The sequence below is a fragment of the Hypanus sabinus genome, chromosome 11 (genome assembly GCF_030144855.1).
Source record: "Hypanus sabinus isolate sHypSab1 chromosome 11, sHypSab1.hap1, whole genome shotgun sequence".
NCBI classification, from domain to species: domain Eukaryota; kingdom Metazoa; phylum Chordata; class Chondrichthyes; order Myliobatiformes; family Dasyatidae; genus Hypanus; species Hypanus sabinus.
Genome location: NC_082716.1, coordinates 15565443 through 15586548, shown reverse-complemented (window position 1 = coordinate 15586548; position 21106 = coordinate 15565443). Strand labels below are relative to the sequence as shown.

At 38.4% G+C, this 21106-nt stretch overlaps 1 protein-coding gene across 2 annotated transcripts in view; it reads right to left on the bottom strand.

Annotated features, from left to right (window-relative positions):
• LOC132401716 (endophilin-B1-like) overlaps positions 1 to 21106 on the bottom strand; it is a 59318-nt gene that overhangs the window by 8898 nt on the left and 29314 nt on the right. The window contains exons 4-6 of one of the 2 annotated variants that reach the window (XM_059983831.1): positions 19858 to 19991; positions 12272 to 12364; positions 5565 to 5651 (exon numbers count right to left, since the gene is read on the bottom strand). In XM_059983831.1, the coding sequence (XP_059839814.1) occupies positions 5565 to 5651; positions 12272 to 12364; positions 19858 to 19991 (314 nt within the window). The remainder of the gene's footprint in view (positions 1 to 5564; positions 5652 to 12271; positions 12365 to 19857; positions 19992 to 21106) is intronic. The other variant, XM_059983832.1, reaches the window with a different exon arrangement.

The following is a 21106-nucleotide window of genomic DNA, read 5'->3' as shown; positions in this document are numbered from 1 at the left end:
AGTTCTCCAGTCAGAGAGGCAACTCTCTTCTACCATTCTCTGGCATCTCCCATAAAGCCAATGCCTAATCCAATTTACTACCTCATCCTGAATGCTAAGCGACTGAACCTTCTTGATCAACCTCCCATGTGGGACCTAGTCAAATGCCTTACTGAAGTCCATGTAGACAACATTCACTGCCATGCCTTTATCCCATTTTCTGGTAACTTCCTTGAAAAACACAGAAGTTATTTAGACATGACCCAGCATGCATGAAGCCTTGCTAACTATCCTCAATCAGTCCAATATATCTCCAAATAATCATACATCCTTTAGAATACCTCCCAATAACTTTCCAACTACTAATGTCAGGGCTACAGGACTATAACTTCCTGCCGAAGTGTCTTGTCCCAAAACTTCAACTGTACTTTTTTTCCATAAATGTCTGGCCTGCTGAGTTCCCTCAGCATTTTGTGTGTATTGTTATAATTTCTTGCTCTATTTTTAAGAGCCTTTCTTAAACAGTGGAACAATCTTAGCTATCCTCTAATCCTCTGGTATCTCTCCTGTTACTAAGGACAATTTAAATGTCTCTGCTTAGGTCATGGCAATTTCTGCACTTGCCTCCCACTTGGTCAGAGGGAACACCTTGTCTGGCTCTGGGGAATTACCCACCCTAACTTGCCTCAGGACAGCAAACACCTTCTTTGTGATCTATACAGAGTCCATGACGTTAATGCTGTTTTGCCTCACTTCTAAAGACTCTGCATCCATCCCTGAGTAAACGTACAAACTTTGTACTCTCAAAATTTCACTTTTGAAGGTCTCCCTTTTATCAAGTACACCTTTGCAATTAAACAACCTGCCCTACTTCACACCTGCCAGATCCTTTCTGATACCTTTCTCCAATTTAGAATCTCAATCTACAGACCAGACCCATTTTATTTGCACATTTAATTTGAAAGTAATGGCACTGTGATCACTAGGTGCAAAGTGTTCCCCTACACAAACTTGCCATCTGCCTTGTCTATTCAAAATACTGCTGCACATCTTACATTCAATTTGCCTCGAGCATACAGGAGAACACTTAAATGACCAGCATGTGTCATTAGCTTTTTCACCCCATGAGTTAACACATCTTTTGTAGTTCAGTATTGCATAGATTTCCTTTGGATAATTATATTTTGAATGTTAGGAACATGAAGACTCTCAATTAATTTCGGGACTTCCAGACTGCAAAGCTTAGAAAGCTACTGGTCTAAAATGCATTATTGTAGGCTTTATGGAACACAGACAATACTATATCTTTAAAGAGAAAAGAATTACAATGGTTGGGCCAAAGAAAATTATCAAGCTGCTTTGTGACAACTTTCATACATACCAGTTAAAGCAAATTGTATATGGCATGTTGGAATAGGTGAAAAGTTTGCCTGATAAAATTCACAATGGATACATACTTTCACTTACAAAAACGCTTTGAATTATACTTTACCTCTTGCATTTAAAAGAACAGGCAGTACAGCAACTAAGTTGAAGTAACATAATTAAAACAGATTTTACATTTGATCTGCCAATGTCCTTGTGCCATTTTCCTTTGTAATACCCAGACATCAAATTCTCAACTTTATCCCTTCCTAAAGTAAAACAGTGTCACTTTCCTGCTGCAGATCAAAACTTAACCCTAAAAGAAAATTGACAGATGTTAATACAGTTAACCTACATTGCAAGGTTGAAGAGATAACAATTTTAATAATAAAAAGGGCAGTGTTGCACGACCTAAAGCCCCTTCACTCCCAGAAATATCATGTGCTGAGAAGAGAAAGTCATTTTACACAGCAGAACTTAGAACTAATATTTAAAGTAGAAAGGGGCATTTATTCGTGACCTCTGCACAAAACATTTTCTTAATAAAGCAATACAAATTATTTCACCCTAAACAGACAAGTTTCAACTTTATTACTATAAGGAAACTATTTTACTTTACTTACTTTTGACACTTCCTCTGCCCAAAGCTGTTAAGCATTTAAACAGATAACAAAAAAAAATCACTATTTACAATATACTTGCTTAGAAGTGATGCAAAATTGATGATAAAGTTTATTTTAACTATGCTTTATAATGAAATTTGTGACTGAGAAAAACATGCATGACTACAAAGATAAAGCTATCTCAAACATAAATGCTGCATACTCTTAATCTGAAGACTAACCGTAAACCTCAGGTTAACCTTCTAGTTTTTTTTTTATCTCAGACCCAAATCTTTGTTCCTTTCAGACTGATTTAAGTTCAGTTTTTGAATGATTTAAAATTCAAAAGTTACTTTAAGGAATTTTGAAAAATTAAGAACAGTGAAGTATCAGAAAAACCCTATAGTACTAGCTAAAAATATCGTTACCACATACAAATCTCTGTTAGAACATGTGTACATTATAACAGTTGTGAAGATCCATCAGGAGACAGACTGATGTTACGGGCATTGTGAACAGAGGGTTCAAAGCAGACCAATCAGCATCTGTGGTGGTAAGAAGCATTAGTCAACGTCCTGAGTCAGCTTCCTGCATCAGGGTCAAGAGGGAAAAGATCGCCAATATGTCATTTTAACTCTCCTTCCCACTTCCACACTGACCTGTAGGCCCTTGGCTTCTCCATTACTACATAAAACCATTTCATATTTCACTCTGGTATCCTACAACCCAATGGAGAGGTTATTGAATTATCCAATTTCAGGGAATCTCCTCTCCACCTCCACCCACCATCCCGACGACCTTTTCCTCCCACCCCACACACTCGCAAGTCCAGTGAGTTTTCTTCTCCCTTTATTCATCGCTCCTCTTCCTTCCCCACACTTGGTTCTAACTGCCCATCATATCCTCTCCATCCAGCCCCAACTACCACAACCCCCTCCCACACACACAAATACAGGCAAACTTTCCCGTTCTGATACAGCATCTTGACCTGAAAATGGTGACTTGCACCTTTTATCCCCATAAATGCTGCTTGACCCACTGGGTTGTTCCTGCAATTTTTTTTTTCTAGATTCCAGAACCTGCATTCTCTATTTTAAAAAAGCTGAAGTCCGAAGACAGAAGTTTAATTTCTGCAATTCACTGCACAATCCTTCTTTCAAATGGGAACGTGGACCTGACCAATAGATTTCTTGCCCAAACCTGTGTCAGGAAAAGATGGGAACCCTGTAAGTTTTGCTGTGAAGCAGAAATTTAAGGTCCATGCCAAACAAGGTTCATTAGAGGGCAAGGAAATGTGAGAGGTATTTTGTTGGACATTCAAGGATGCCCAAAGGTCTGCAAATCAGCTACAATCATTGTGTAATCATTCCATAACCTTAAATGTGCATAAGCTTTTGAAAAAGATGACAATATTTCCAAGTCTCATTGTTTATACTGCAAGAATTTTTAAACTCACTGCCGCAACTCTTGAAATCAAAATGAATTTAAAGCATTTTGCCTACCAACCAACAGTGGTGACTTCAGAGTAGGGATGATTGGGCATGCAAAAGGATGAAATAAAAATTAAGTACTAATTTGAAAAGCAGAAGAGACACTCTTACATTTTTGGTGCCTAAAAATTTATGAGAAAATTCTTAAGAATGATGAAAATGTGAAATTTGCTTTTGAGTGAACTGGCTGCAATAAGGAAAAAGTGAACAGATAATTGGCCAGGGATGGAAGAGATGATTAAAAATGGAAGCAGGGTTGAGCAACTAATATGCTAAAAAATCCAGTCAGTTGTTTTGCAGATACTGCACTGAGGTGCTGTGCTTCAAGTATACAAGCCAGAAACATTACACCACTGTTTGCAGGTTCACGTATGCAGTGAACATTTTCAATCACAGCAAAGCAAAGAAGTAGGTGGCAAACTGAAGTGGTAAACAGAAAATACTGGAGATACTCAGCAGGCTGAGGAACATCTGTGGGGGGAAAATCTCAGGTTGATAATCTTTCACTGAAGTGGGAGTAGAACTTGTGACAAGGGAAAGTTGGCCTGTAAAAACATCGTCTCCCAACATACACTTGTTTCTTGGTCAGAAGAAGTAAAACATGGCAGGTAAAGTAACTGAGAAATATGCAAGATTTGTACCAGTGGGATTACTAACACTGAGGATATACGCGTTGTGACAGTGCATGAGGTTGGGGTGAGTGAAAGTAGTTGTGTACCTGAAGTGCTACAGGATCCAGAACAATTCTGTCATAACCACAAGGGAGGGAGAGAGCAAGGCAATTCTAATGAGGAGCAGAGAATAAAACAAGTTTAAATTTACCAGTGGAAAACTTGCCAAGAAAGTTCTACTAGAGGGATAATGTTGAAATAAGATTCCTGAATTACCATCAATAACTGTGACTGGTTTTAAACACCAAGGCTTTAAAATTTATGCATAAAAATACTGCACTGCTTGAACTGCAGCATTTAAGTATAGCAACATCCACACTTTCACCAGTTCTTGGTCAACAGCAACACTTCCTCTCACTTCCAGTTTAAAAAAACTCCTTCAGTACACACAGGTCAGAGGTAAAATTCATACAGAATCCCAAAGACACTGATTAGATGCTTTAATTCTACATGGGCTTCCAATTCTGGTGGAATTTCATTTGTGAAAACATTTTGCAAGTATTTTGAATTAAAATTTAATGACAATATTCAGTACTGAAAGGGTTTATAAAAAATGAATTTAGATATGAAGAAACAGAAATGGCATGGTATAACATCAGTACTTCCTCTTGCTATCGAAAACTCTTTCTTCAATATTACTCACACTTACAGAACTTACTCAAATTGAATGTCATTTAAATTCTGATATTCTGGCACCGTCAGGAATTTGATGGTGCTAGACCAGAAGATTTTCCATACTGCTCAATACTATTATGTCAACAATCCTTTAACTGACTTTAAAAAAAAAATGAAATAAATTTCCTAATGAATATGACAAAGGTTACAGGGAGCATGGGAAACTGGGTCCAGTGAGTTTTGAGGCCAATGTGGGAAACATGACCCTAATGAATTTAAAGGAATTTAAGTGAATTTAAGGGAGCACTGGAATAGGACATAATGAGCCAGGTTTCCTAATAAGATAGTAGATTATTCAAGTTTCACTGTACTGTTATCAAGACTAAGTGGATCGATTTTAAATAAGCAGTCCCTTCCTCCCCTCCCAAAATAGTGGTAAGCAAACATTTGGAAAGTATGATATCAGCGTACCATTTAAACAGACACACCATAAACTAAAACCTTAATTTGATTCAATCAGCATTTTACAGCCAAAATGTGCAATCCACCTTCCAAAATATTGGTGGTTTATACAGTGGAAAAAATTGAAAACACTGAACCTGGGCAGGAAAACAAAAGTCAGGTGAACTGGAGTGAAATGGGTAGAATCAAACACAAGAGAAAAATCTACAGATGCTGGCAGATGTTTTGAAATGGGTATAAGACCGTTCAAAATTGAAACATTATCCCTTTGAAATTCAGTTTACCTGAGGTAACAAATATTGTCAACTCAAGGTACACTCAGATGAGATAGCAAGAGTAAGCATTCAAGTTTAAAGTCAAAACACACAAGGCCAACAAACCTTCAGCCACGTTACATGCAGCAAGTTGAGCATGTAAGAGAAATTTACCATAAAGTTGTCTCCCTGAGGTTGAGAAGCGTTTAGTTGCTGGAACATTCAGGTAACATAGATAAGGACAAGAAACACATATTAGATAGATTATGTTAGGTTATGCAGCAAAGCTGAAAAGCCATGCACAGTATAAATTACATACTTTAATTGGTATTGGATTCGGTTCTAAAAATCAACTTTTAAAATTGGTTGGCATAGCCAAATACTATTCTAATTATCAATTTCTATTCTACTCCACCTCACAAAAGTCTTGAATTTTGCTGGTAGTATGGTATCAAAAGGACCAGTAATTTGACCAGCTGATCACAGAACAATGACCATATGCTTTATTGGAGGTCATTATAACTACATACAATTCTTTTCATTAAGATCTCATCACAAGATGATGTAGCAACCAGCCAATTTACTTCTGTTTAGTATCAAGACCCAAAACTTGAAATCATGTGATCTGTGCACTTGAGCATACAATTCTTAACCTGGTAAAGAATTGATCTAATTTGGACCAACTCTGGATCTCATCTTGTTCAGTACAACTAAAATAAAGAGCTAATGCAGTAGAATAAGAGTGCAATATTGTCACCCAAGGATTTTTTTGCAGTCAAAGATTTATAGATAAATTACCTTTCAAACATTTTCAAGTTCATTGTTATTCAGCCATATACTGCAAACAAATTAATGTTCCTCCAGACCAAGGTGTACACAGTACATACAACTCACACACAACATATAAAGTAACAGTACCACAAATAAATTCATAATATGTGCTATTAATGCACTTTTTTAAAAAAGTAAACAGTATGACACTACTGGCACTTCAGATGTGAAGAGACTGAGTGGTGGCAGGGAGTTCAGCAGCCTTATAGCCTGGGGGAAGATGCTGTTTCTCAACCTAACAGTCCTTGTTTTAATGCTGCACTACCTCCTACCTGATGGTAGGGGATTAAGAGATCATTGGATGGATAAGAGGAATCATTGACAATGCTAAAGGTCCAACAGTCCAGCATAAACAGTGTTAATGATAAATATCTGATTGGTGGAAGAGAAACCCTGACAATCCTCTCAGCAGTCCTTAGAATCCTTTGTCAGGACCTACAGTCAGATGCATTGCAATTCCTGCACCAGATGGTGATGCAGCTGGTCAGGACATTCCAAATAACACTGCAGTGCAATTTTTTTTCAAGGAAAGATATTTTCAGTGCACTATCTAACCCAGTCTGGCTTTTCCAGATCCCACATTATGTAGGAAAATACAATTTTGCTCATCTTGATACTGCAGCAAGTTACCACTGAGCGGTAAATCATTAAAATTAATGATTTTAATTTTTGATCTGGTGAAGTTTAACTTCCACCATGTGTAGTAAGTGCATTGTAATGGCCTTCCTGGATGTGCCTTTCTTGAATAGACCAGCTGATTGGAACGAAGCAAACTCAACTACAGTTCAAACATCTCCCCCTCAGCAAATGCTGGAATCCATCATTAAAGGATGAAGTAATAGGGTGCACTGAACACAAGCCAGACACACTGTCAACACGGCATTACACAAGAAAAAAAATGTTTGAGTGAAAAATGTGTTAAGTAGGAATAGAAAAAACAGAGAAACTAATAAATGTTGGTAGGTAAAGGATCTGGATTGCTCAATTCCAAGAGGGAGAAAATAAACTTGTACATGTATTTCAAGCAATTCGGAAAATAATTTAGTGCATGGGGGGGGGGCAATTAAAATAATAAAAAAGGGATTTTCAAGACTTTGGCAAGACCTAATTTTGAGTACTATGTGCAGCTTTGCTCCCAAGGAGAGTGCATGTACTTTGGAATCTTGTGGCATATGCTGACCAGATGGGGGGGCTTAACCTACAGGGAAGGCCAAATAACAGTGGCTAGTAGTGTTGTTTTAAAAAAAACTGAGGAATATTTTCATGAAATAACATTTTGAGGAGTGATCTTTTAGAGGTATATAAAGACCATGAGGAACATAGATAAGGGGAATGATCAAAATATCTTGCTCAGGGCAAGAATCTAAAACCGGAGAGATATGGCGATAAATTAAGCGAATTGAGGTAGCAACCTTAGTCAACACAGACATGTTGGGGCAAAAAGTTTCCTGTGCTATATATAACCTATGACTCCAAGGAAGGAATATGCAAATATGATCAGGATGGAAAGTGGATTGGAGTCAGTAGATCAGTCAAGGGCCTTTAAATGCTGAACCAAGCATGAGAAACACAGGATTTTCTCTACTTCAGTTCTGAAAGCATACTACATACCTCAGGTACCAACAGCACCACAAATTCATTAAGTGCTTTCTATTTCATTGTCTATTTCACACTATTTGCCCATTTCTATCTGTATTTCACATATCCATGATCATTAAGATCCAATACAAGAACATTCATGGATGAGCAGAGTACCAAGGCATGAAAATCTCCATCTTCAAGTAAACTGACAGTGGTTTTGTTACCTAAGTAAATATTTTCCCTATTGCTGTTAATTTTCTTTACATCTTGATCCATTTGTTGATGCACATAATCGAGATTTGCTTAATTTATATAGTAGATCCCACTCATTTGCCATCTACCTGGATTAAAAACAAAATTCCTGCTGTCTGCAAGGAACCATAAGATGTTACAGTCTAAAGCAAGCACTAAAAAAAAGTCATTTCAAACCGGATTCCACTGCTAACTGCAGAGATAAAAGGGCACCATCCTGCTCACTGCAGCACCCATTCCAAAGGTCATGATGATCAGTAACATTTAAGTAGTTGAATTTTCTGATTTATTTGGTTCCTTCTATTATAACTGCAGCAAATCAACAGATGACTGTGGGAGTAAGCTCCTTCTTGTTTCAATGCACTATAGGGAGCCTATCCATTAGAAAAGCAAATGTCTAATAAATGATAATGTATAGAACTGATGGCTAACATGTTTGCTGCAATTCAATAACTTGGGAAAGATTCTAAGTTCAAGTCAAGTGATTTAATTTTAGCCACATTGGGACCAGCTCCGGTTAGCCTACCAGTCATCACCCCTTTCCTCCAATCGTTACAACCACTTAAATCTTCATACAGTTTTCTGCAACTCTACACAGCAATTTGTTTTTAACCTAGTATTTACTCATTCTTACCTCTTTATGGTTTTCAGGCACAACATTACTGTACTTTTGGGCTATATACATACATTTATTCCTAAATGGGGTCCAAGGCCAGCAGATGGCCCTTCAGCCCACCATTTCCATACTATCTATACCAATTTGTAGCCTTTCATTATCTTGCCAATTTAAAGTGTTAAAATTTTGTGGGACTACTTGCCTTTGCAACACACATTGGCAGTGTTCCAGACTCTAACCGCCTTTTGGATGTAAAGATTCTCCCTCTAAACGTTCTACCTATGCCCTCCAAGTCTAGATACCTCTGCTGTTGGGTGAAATCTTCCCCACTATTTATGTTCCTTTTTATACTAGTCAGGATACCCGCCAGCTTTTCTATTTAATGAAAACCCAGCCTGGTTAGGCACTTCATCCTAGACAACATCCTGTGAAGCAACTTTACACCCTCTCAGGTACAATCACATCCTTCTGTTGTTTGGCAACCAGAAATGCCTACAGTAATCTAGCTGCTGCCTAAGTTGTTATACCAAAATCTTGCTGCTTTTATGTTCTATACCCCTGTTTATGAAGGCAAGTGTCCAGAATGCCTTCCAGCCTGAAATATTTACTTACGCTACAGCTTCAGGGACCCTTGTATTTGTTCAATGTAGTCTATCAGCACCTCAATACTGCCATTATGTTCTACCCGTATTCATACTCGAAGTACATCACCTTGCCAGGATTAAATTCTATGCACAGTTGGCCCTCCTTAACCACAGGGGATTGGTTCTGGCCCCTTCCCCCACCCCCGCAGATACCAAAATTCGCGAATGCTCAAGTCCCTTATTCAACTTGAGTCAATGTGCTGGACCTTAGGACCCAGCCGAACCCCAGACCTAATTTAGCCTGTCTGCGTGCGGTGGGCATTAGGGCTCAGCGGCAGAGATCTGAATCCACAGTACTTCTGTTCGTGAAAATAATCACGAACACGATTGAAAATTAAGTGTAAATAATAAAGCAATCGGAAAGAAGTGAAATGCCATCAATCACTGGAAAAGCGTTACGCTACTTCGGTCAACAATCGGAACAACTTTAAAGATAAAATAAGAAAGGCTCTGCCCCGCTGAAAGCTACGAGTATCACTAAGCAACGCAGTGGTTTAATTATTGGGTTTTGGGTTTTTGATCTTCCACATTAACCCAGCTCGGTGGAGAATGCACTCAGGAGCAATCTGTCCTGAGTCCCGAGAACTTCCGTTCCGAGCCCGGCGCTAAAACATACACTCTTAAGTGTTTTATATGCATAGAAGGGTAAAATATATACTGTATACTAAGACAAGCGTTTGACTAACTGGCTCTAAATAATACCGGAAGTACCTGTTCAAACTTACGCAGTAAGAGAACTTCCGATTTTTTTCGATCCTGATCCATGATAACCCACGCACATCCTCCCATATACTTTAAATCTCTAGATTACTTATAATACCTAATTCAATATAAATGCTATGTAAAATGGTTGTTATACTGCATTGTTTAGGGAATAATGACAAGAAAAAGGTCTGTACATTCTCGAACAACAAGTGCTCAAAGAGCATTTGCGGGTTTTCATGATTGGTTGAATTAACACATGCGGAATTCACAGATAAGGAGGGCTGACTGTAATAGCATTCTAACCAGATTATCGATTCAAGGACTCATCATCACCTCATTATCAATAGCACTCATTAGTTCACTGCTGAATAACTCTCATATCTTTAAAAAAGTTAAATTTAAGCCTGCTTTCTAACTACCTCTTGTAACAAGTCCTCAATTAGAGAGGGTGACATTTCTTCCACAGTTCTTTATCTAAATCCATCACCGTCTCACAGCCTCCCTTCTCTTTCTGGACTTTCCATCATACATGTAAAGCCAACCTTTACATGTTTTTGCAGAGCAGGTTTTCCATTAACATTTATAAGTGATGAGCCCAATGATGTGCTTAAAATGTAAAGATTGATTGCTTTTTTTATGCAGTAACTGGCTTTCCATCTGTTCCTTTAAAAGATCTCAATGAATTTATTACTTAAAAAAAAAGTCTTCCATTTTCCACAAGCACTTTGGCCAAGACGACAATAAATTCTCTGCCAAGGCAACACAATTATATAGACAATGCTTCCTCCTCTTCCTTCCTGTTCTCCCCCTCACCCCGAACCACATGACAGAACATAAAGAATCATTACAGTAGCTGCAGAGTTTTGGTCTGCAATTGGGAATACGTACTGTGATCAGTTTGCAGACTGAACACAAATCTTAATTAGTGTAGGTCACCAATTCATTACAAAAGCAGAGCTTAAAGAAAGGTTAACTTACAAAAACCTAGTTTCATAGAGTTGGTCTGTAGTTTCTGCTGGACTCCATAATTACACCAATCAATATTTGAAACATGACTATTCATAAAGAAAATAAGGGTTTGTTGCACAATGATACAAAAGTTACATTTAATTTTGTTCTCCGCAAATGATCCCAATTGGGCTTTATTGCAGAAAAGAGAAAGCAATGGATTTAGGGTAATCCGTTTATCAATCTCACCTCAGATTATGCCCATTTCTTCACTGCACACCCACATTAAGAATTAAAGAATAGACATTGAACTGTTTCTATTAACACTGTGGTATATCCACAGATTACTTGATGGTTTGGATTGTGCCTTTATTCAGTGCAAAAGGTATACTCAAATACTTTACGAGAATTATGAGCGACCTCATTGAAACCTACCGAATGTTGAAAGGACAAGCTAAGGCGGATGAGGAGAGGATGTTTCCTATGGTATCCTAATTCTGCTCCCATGCCTTATGGTCTAATTTGAAGATTTAAAATCGTTTAATGTTATTCCCAGTACACAAGTGTAAAGAAGAACAAAATGATTGTTACTGATCTGATGCTGCACTCAAACTTGCTTACTGTAGCAATGTGGCAGCAAACGTCCGACTACAAGGTCTCACTATTATAATCACCAGTTGATTTGTACAAGTGTCATTACCAGTGGTACATAGACTAGGTCAGAGTGGAAGTCCTGAACATTTCTGTGAAATTAACTTATGAGATTTTTGCCAAAAAGGCAACTAGAAACTTCGCCTAAAATCTGATCAGAAATGTTTTGCATTGCATACTTGTGTTCAAGTTTCTGCAATGCAACTTCAGCTTATAATCCAAAAATCAAGATGAGAATGCCAACACAAAGATGTGGCTGATTATATTATTTATCATTTATCTGCAATTCAAAGATCATATATTTCCTCCAAGATAAATCTATTATAGCATTTTGAGTAAGCTACTTAAAGATTGGAAGACTTCAAATTAACTCAAACACGATGTAGCTAGGAAGAATCACATTTGAGTTTCTCTGAAATATTTAAATTTCCAAAGAAAATTACTGCCATACAATAACTATATTTAAAACTATTTCAGATTGAATACAACATTACTTTTACATTTCAAAAGTACAGCAAATTACAGGAAGAGCCCTCCCTCAATGATCTTCAATCGAAATACCTAATGGATTAGGCACTGAATTACATCACTAATGCTGTACTTACAGCTGAACGGGACTCCGAAACCTTCGCTTTTTTCAGTCTTGCTTTGGCTGCATCCAAATCCAGTCTTTTATTCTGCAAGAGCTTACGTTCTTTCTGAAAGTATTAACAGATCACAGGTATACACATTATGAAACCCTGAAAATTCAAACTGAAACAGATTGTACAGTGAATGAAATTTTAAGCCACTGTTTTACGCAATGGTATTTAATACTGTTTCGCCATGTTACAGCTGTCAGTGTAGTGCTGGTCTGGTCTGATCTTCACTATCAAATGCGTTAGAGATGGCCCTAAACAGGTTAGATGCTAGACAATATGTAACAGTTACAGGCAACAATATTCATTGAATGCATTGAGCTATATCTGGTACAGGTTTCCCCTGCAATCCGAAGGTAGAGCATTCCTATGAAACCGCTTGCAAGCTGAAATGTTGTAAAGCGAAGGAGCAATTACCATTAATTTATATGGGAAAAATTTTTTGTGTATTCCCAGACTCAAAAAATAACCTATCAAATCACACCAAATAACACATAAAACCTAAACATAATGCATAGTAAAAGCAGGAATGATATGATAAATATACAGCCTATATAAAGTAGAAATATTGTATGTACGGTGTAGTTTCACTTATCAAAAATCGGGAAGACAACGAGCCAAAATAGATTTGGAGAGAAAAAAAATCAGCACGTACATGCCTACGCATGTACACGCAACTGCCTGCACAAGGCTTCACGGTCATGGTAGTCTTTCTCAGGGTAAACACATGTATAAAGCTGGCATCTTTTTTTCGTAAAAGCAAAAATCCTCTTTGGTTAGCGAAAACAGGTACTAATGTAGGTCTTTCGTAACAGTGAGCTGTCATAAAGAGAACATTTGCGGGGGGAGGGGGCACCTGTAGTTACAATTAATGTCAGCACCTACAAAATTTAAAAAGGCAGATTTAGTGGTAGTTTCCATTTTCTAGTCAGTGCTACTTGCAGTCAGCACTTTTCTAGTCGGTGCTATGTTGTCAATAAAGGAGAGAGAAAAATCACATTCATTGTTCAACATCTCAGCCTTTCATGCTAAGTATGCCAACTACCTTCTTTGCTTCTGTATCAATGTTGTTATTTTCAGAGAACTATGAACTCATACACTAATCTATATCCTTCCGTATCCTTTCACAACCTCATTTACTATAATGGTAACATGAACAAACCAACACCGCTGCTAAAGGCCACATGGAGTTATCCTGTATGATGCACCCTTCGATCAATGCTCCAGAAGTAGAATGTATTTATTAGTAACTAGCAAAACAAACAATCCTGAAGAGATAAAACTAAAACTAGTGATAGTAAATGTACCAAGCGAAGTTGAGTTAAGCAATTTCAAATGCAATTAAGTGGCCAAAAGATATGACACCCAACTGTCCCTAGCTCTAAATTGATTAGAACAAAGCACGAATACACAACAAAATCTTTCACTTTTACCACTACCCCCTCACAAGTGGCTAGCTACAATACATATGCAACACAGGGTACTCTACAGATAGAAAACATATGCATAGTTGCTACACTATCTATTACTCCAACAGTTTTTACACTGTCAGCAAACTTATCAGTTCGCCTATATTCTCATTCAAGTTATACATTACAAACAAAAATCCTAGCAGAGATCTCTCAGGATACCACTTATCAGCCTTCCAGTCAGAAAGATGCATATTACCTTCTGCTTTTCTTCACCAATTTTGTACCCAGTTTGCCAAAACACATGGGAATCTATGTGCCCTAACTTTCTGGGCTAGTATATCGTACAGTCCTTTGTCAAAATCAATGTTGATTAGACCTCACTGCAGTACTTCTGAATGATTGCCCCAAAGGATGAGGCTAAATGAGTAGAGCTTAAAAATGAGAGGTAATCGATACCTTCTTGGAGTTAAAGTACATTCCCCTCAAAGGAAAAAACAAGATAGAGGAGATACGTGGACAAACTACATAAGGGGCAGTTGATCATCTAACAGAAATTAAGTAATACCCTCACACAAAAAAATACAAACTAGAATATATAAGACAATCACAAAGGTAGTAAAGTAATATGGTACATAATGATCTTAACTTCCCCAAAATTGATTGGAATTTGTTTAACATGAAAATGGGGCTTAAATGGGGTGAAATTTTTGAAGTGCACCTAGAAGACATTTTTGACCAAAATCAGATATTATTGCTAGACACAGAACAACACTGACCTAATCTGGACAAATGAGGCCAGACAAGTGGTGAAAACATTAGTGAATGAGCATGTGGGGGTTAGTGATCATAATTCTACAAGTTTCAAAGTATCCGTCAACCATTAGGCTCTTGAACAAAAGGATAATTACACTCATCTGTTGAGATGTTCCCACAACCAATGATCTCACTTTAAGGACTCTTTATCTTGTTATTTCAGTCTCTTGTTATTTATTTATAGTTGTATTTCAATAGTTTATCGTTTTCTACACTTTTGCTCTTTCATTGACCCTGTTTACAGCTACTGTTCTAGGATTTGCTGAGTGTGCCCACAGGAAAAAGAATCTCAGACTTTTATGTGGTGACATGCATGTACACCGATAATAAATTTTACATTGAATTTTGAACTTAAGGGACAATTGTGGTTTCCTATGTTAAGGTCTCAAACTAGGAGAAGGCTGGCTTAAATAACAGAATCTGGCAAAAGTAAACTGGGAGCAGCTGCTTGTAAGTTGAATATCCAACAACTGAAGTCAAATAACGGCATATATAGTTAAAGGTAGGGCACCAAGGCATATTAATGCATAGAAAAACCTAGGAGCCCATGCCCAGAGTTTCCCAATAAATGCAAACACCAGTAGATAAGACAGGGAAAAGGGCATAAGACCACAAGATATAGGAGCAGAATTATGCCATATGGCCCATCGAGGCTGTTCCATCATTTCATCATGGCTGATCCAATTTTCCTCTCACCCCAGTCTTCTGGCTTCTCCCCATATCCCTTCATGCTATGATCAGTCAATAATCTATCAACCTCTGCTTTAAATATACATAAATGCTTGGCCTCTACAGCTGCCTGTAGCAAAGAATTCCAGATTCATTCCTCTCCTCAGACTAAAGATATTCCACCTCATCTCTATTCTAAAAGGACGCCCCTCTATTCTGAGGCTGTGTCCTCTGGTCTTAGACTCCCTCACCATAGGAAACATTCTCTCCACATCCACTCTATCAAGGCCTTTCGCCATTCGATTGATTTCAATGAGGTCAGCCTGGTGGAATTCTTCTGAATTCCAGTGAATATAGGCCCAGAGCCATCAAACACTCTCCATATGACAAGCCATTCAAACATGGAATCATTTTTGTGAACCTCCTTTGAACCCTCTCCAGGCATGTTTGTCTTGATAGATCAAGACACTGAATATAAGAAATGGGACACTACATTGCAAATTTACAAAGCACTGATTAAGCCACTCTTAGAATATTACATGCATTTCCAGTAACCACACCGTAGTAGGGATGTAATTGCATTGGAAATTTGCCATGATTTTTCTTGGAATGGAAGATTTTAGTTAGGGGCTTGCTTTCCATCAGCAAAAAGGCCAACAGTGACCTGATAGAAGTATACAAAATTACGGTAAAGATAGGGTTGACAATTAAAATCTTTTTAACATGTATCAAAACCAAAGGTTTAAGTGGAAGACATTCTATTTTGTACACAGAGCATCCAGAATGTGCTGTCAAATATGATGGTGGAATCAGATACAATTTAAAAACTATTGTCAGCCACTCAGAGGGCTCAATTCTGCATTGGACATTTCTATGATTCTAAGTAGATCCCTTTAAAAATGAGACATTTGAGGGTCAAAGGCCAATATGTTGGACAATCAACATCAGGAGTATGTAAAAAGAGCTACCTTTTAATCAAGACCTCGATTGAGATTTTAAAGGCAGAGGTTTCTTTGAGTTGGAGAGTGACCAACAAGAGATTCATTGGAAAGGGCCAATAAAAATAACTCAAGTGCCAGTGGAGTGTCCATTCCTCTCAATATGCCAGTGTTTAGAGTGGCTTTGGCTTACCAAGCTTGGGTGAGGTAAATATTCGAAGTTTCCCTTTGTTCTTATTACTTCATGGCCAGACGGGGCCACCAGGATGATATGTTGCCTCCCTGGTGCCAGGATTAGGGATATCTCGGATTGAGTCCATGGCATTCTCAAGGGTGAGGGTGAGCAGCAGCAGAAGTCTTGCACCAATGACATAGGTAGACAAGGTGAGGAGGTCTTGAAGAGAATTTTTAGGGAGCTAGGTAGAAAGTTGAGAAACAGAACCTCCAGGGTAATAACCTCTGGAACGCTGCCTGTGCCACTTATAATGGTAAGAATAGAATGGTTTGACATGTGAATGCATGACTGAGGAACTGGTGCAGCAGGCAGAGGTTCAGATTTATGGAACACTGGGATCTCTTCTGGGGAAGATATGACTTCTACAAAAGGGATGGTTACATCTGAACCAGAGGGGTCCAATATCATTACGGGTAGGTTGGCTAGATTTGTTTGGATGGGTTTAAACTAATTTAGCTGAAGATGAGGTAGCTGATTTACAAATAGAGGCAATGTGTAGTGAGACTCCAAACAAGGAGAGGCTGATGACAGGGCAAACTTGCCGTCAACAAGATGAGATGCAACATAAAGAGCAGACAAAAATCAAAAAGAGTGAATACAGGACTGAAGGTGTTACATTTGAATGTGTGCAGTATAAGGAATAAGGTAGATGAACTTAGAGCACAGTTACAGATTGGCAAACATGTTGTAAGCATCACTGAATTATGGCTGAAAGAAGATTATAGCTGGGAGCTTAATGTCCAAGGATACACATTGTATCTAAAGGACGTACAGGAAAGCAGAGCGGATGGTGTTGCTCTTTTGGTAAAAAATGAAATAAAATCATTAGAAAGAAATAACATAAGGTCAGAAGGTGTTGCATCATAGTGGATAGAGCTAAGGAACCGTTAGAGTAAAAATACCCTGATGGGAGATGTATAAAGACCCCCAAACAGTAGAAGGGATGAGGTTTAAGAGTTACGATGGGAGATAGAAAATGCATGGGGTATTTTAATATGCAGGTAGATTGGGAAAATTAGGCTAGTGCTGGATTACAGAAGGGAAAATTTCTAGAATGCCTATGAGAGACTTTTTTAGAGCAGCTTGTGGTTGAGCCCACTAGAGGAATAGCTATTCTGGATTGGGTGCTGTGCAATGAGCCAGAATTGATTGGATAACTTAAGGTAAAAGATTCCTTAGGAGCAAGTGAACAGAATATGAAGTACAAATCGAAGTAAATATAATAAAAATTGAAATCATAAATCATAATTAGAAAATAGAACAGGGAAAGTAAGGTAGTGCAAGTCAGGTCCAGATATTTGGAAGGTATGTCCCAGATCTGGGTCAGGATCTGTTCAGCAGTCTTATCACAGTTGGAAAGAAGCTGTTCCCAAATCTGGCCATACGCATCTTCATGCTTGCAGCATAGAAGTGGATAAATTGCCAAGATCTTAGAAGACAACAGAGGAGATTACTGGGGTTGTAGTGGAGAATTTTAACACCTTCATTTAGTATAGATGAGGTTATCAGATAACTGGAGGTTACTAATGTAGTTCAATTATTTAAGGACAGCAAGATAAACTACAGGACATGGAGTAACATCTATGGTGAGGAAAATGGACAGGATTTACTTACACTTAAAACACATCGATCAATTAGGGATAGTATAATAATAATTCAAGAGAAATTATGTCTTGCTAACGATTAAATACTGTAAAGTAACTATGTACATTGGTGAGGTTAATGCAGTAGATATTGCCTAAAGGTACTTTAAGGTCTCTGAAGGGGATGCAGAGTGGGTTGATCCAAAAGGTTAGAGACATTGGGCTTCATTGTAAGCTGAAAAATTGTTTCCACAACTGGCTTGTTAATAGAGAGGCAAAGAATGCTGGTGAATTGTTTATTGATTGGACATCCATGACCAGTTGTGTACCACAGGGATCAGTAGTGGACACCAAATGTTGCCCCTGTACATTAACAGTCTAGGTGTAAATGTAGGAGGTATGACAAGTCTGCAGAAAAGAAACGTAGTGACATTGTAGACAGTGAACAGGATCGTCTCAGGTGACAGTATAATTGATCAACCAGAAAGTTGAGGAGAGCAATGGCAGATAGAATAAATCTGACAAATACAAAGTGATGCATTTTGCAAGGTCACACAAGAAAAGCAAGTACTCAGTAAATATTCAGGAGTGTTGGCAAACTGAAGGACCTCAGGATATAAATCCACAGATCCCTGAAAGTAGCAGAGTGAAAAACAGTTTTTCTTCACCAGCAGTGGTAAAGAATGTATCTACAGGGATCTCATGTTACTTTGTAAAACATTGTTTTGACCATATCTGGACTATAGTGTGCAGTTCTGTTATATGAAGCATGTGATCGTATTGAGAGGATGCAGATGAGATTCATCTGGATGCTTGCTGAAATGGAATGAACCAGTGGGAAAGGGACATTACTGGGTAGGTTAGATTTGTTTATCCTGGAACAGAGGGAGTTGAGGAGTGATGTGAAGTGCACTGGTGGATAAATAGAGTGGATTGCAAGAAATTTTCTCCCATTGTGGGAATGTCCAAAACAATAGGCATATGATAACAGGAAAAAAGCTTAGAGGGGATCAGAGGGGAAATACTTTCTACACAATATAGTTGAAATCTGGAATGTGTTCCTTGAAATAGTGGCTTGTAGGTCCACTCACAACATTTAGAAAAGCATTCAGACTAGAACTTGAAATATCATAAGATATAGGGGTAGAGTTAGGCTATTTGGCCCATCGAGTCTGCCCTGACATTTCATCTCCTGCCTTCTCCCTGTATCCCTTCATGTGCTGACTAATCAAGAATCTATCAAACCCCTGCCTTAAATATACCCAATGACTTTGCCTCCACAGCTACTTGTGGCAATGAATTCTACAGATTTAACACTCTCTGACTAGAAGGCCGTAGACCAAAGAGGTGCATACCAGACTAGTTAAGTATAGTGGCTGGCATGAACAAGGTGGGATGAAGGGATGGTTTCTGTGCTGTGTGACCTTATGACTAGGATATCTTGGCTTCGGAAGCCATTTAATATTATAGTCATCCCGTCTAAATTCCAATCTGTCTATTAACCTCAAAATCCACCTTCCCATCAATCCATGAAAGCATTTCTCACTCCTTGCTCATCAAGAAACTGTGGGCATTTGCTTTACCTCTGGTATTAAATAGATGGCTCTTTCTTCCACAGCCAAGAAATGAGAGTTGAAAGTTTTATCTTTTATTCCCCTTCTCCTGACAAATTCCATTGGAGCAAAACAGGTTAATAATTTGTTTTGGGTTAGCAACTTGTGAATTCTGAAAGGTTGATTTTCTGTTACACAAAGTGCTGAAATGTGGATGTTGCCTGGAAGAGGAGGAACTTCACACCCTCAAATAAACTTAGATCTCAGGAAGTGATGGACCGCATGCATAGTCAAGACTTTAAGCAGCAATACTATGAGTGAAGAGCCAAGACAAAGTACCTCCAACTTACAGATATTGTTTTGTAGTCTCCTTCCAGAAAGTTCCTAAGAGGTGCCAAAAAACTAACTGCTGATGTGTGTATTAGCTCCCTCTCTGCAGAACCAATTCGATTTTCAGCTTCTCCACATTTAATCAGAGCACTGCCTGTTGGGGGGAAAAGAACATATTGAAATTACTCTACTCATTTATAAAAATTATCTTCATTTTTTACCCTGTTGTGCTAAAAATTATAAGTGCAATTGAATTTGCAATCTTTCAGTTGCGCTAACACAGTAGTTTGCCATTCAAAGGTGTTTACATTCAGTTGCTATTTCAAAAAAAATTCATTTTCCAAAGACAGTGAGACAAAATATTTTAACATGATTAAACATTAAGTTTATTCAAATCATAGCAACTTTTCACTATGAAGTTATTCCCAATAAATCATTAATAGTTAAAAGTTGACTGCTCACAGGATAGCTCTGTGCCAGTCATTTAAATGTGAGGAACATCTGATGGTTCTGGGGTTGTACTCTCTGGAGTTTAGAAGAATGGGGGGTGGAATATCAATGAATCCTATCAAATATTCAAAGGCCTAGAGTGGATGTGGAGTTTTTTTCCTATACAGTATCTAGGATCAGAAGACACAGCCTCAGAATACAAACTGTGCACCACAGTCACGGGGAGACACTGGATTGCTTGGAGGCAGAGCGGGGGACAGTCGTCACATTTTGCGCACCAGTTCCAAGGAGACATTGTGCATAATTAGGCACTTGGAAAAGTCCAATAAAAGGTTAGGTTTAAGCGGGGTGGCTAGTGTTGGAGTGTGGGCAATTAAGGCTGTGGCTCAACGGCTTTAGAAGGGAAAAGCTAGACATAAATAGATTTTTCCCCCGTTATTTATTCTTTCTCTTATTGCACATTCAGAGCAGTAAGGATACCAGGCAGGATAGTGGAAACTGCTCGAGGGACGTGGAAAGGCAGGGAGACCTCCAGTGTCCTTTACGACACCTGCAAGAAGTGCATTCAGATTCAGCTTCTAATTCACAGTGTTGAGGAGTTGAGCTGGAACTGGATGAGCTACAGATGATTTGGGAGGCTGATGGGTTGATATTACAGGGAGGTAGTTACATACAAGGTGCAGGACACAGGTGACTGTCAGGAGGGGTAAAAAGGGGGATAGGCAGCCAGTGCAGAGTACCTCTATGACTGTTCCCCTCCACAATAGGTACACTGCTGGGGGAGGGGGCAGGGGTTAGAGGAGAATGACTTAGCAGAGG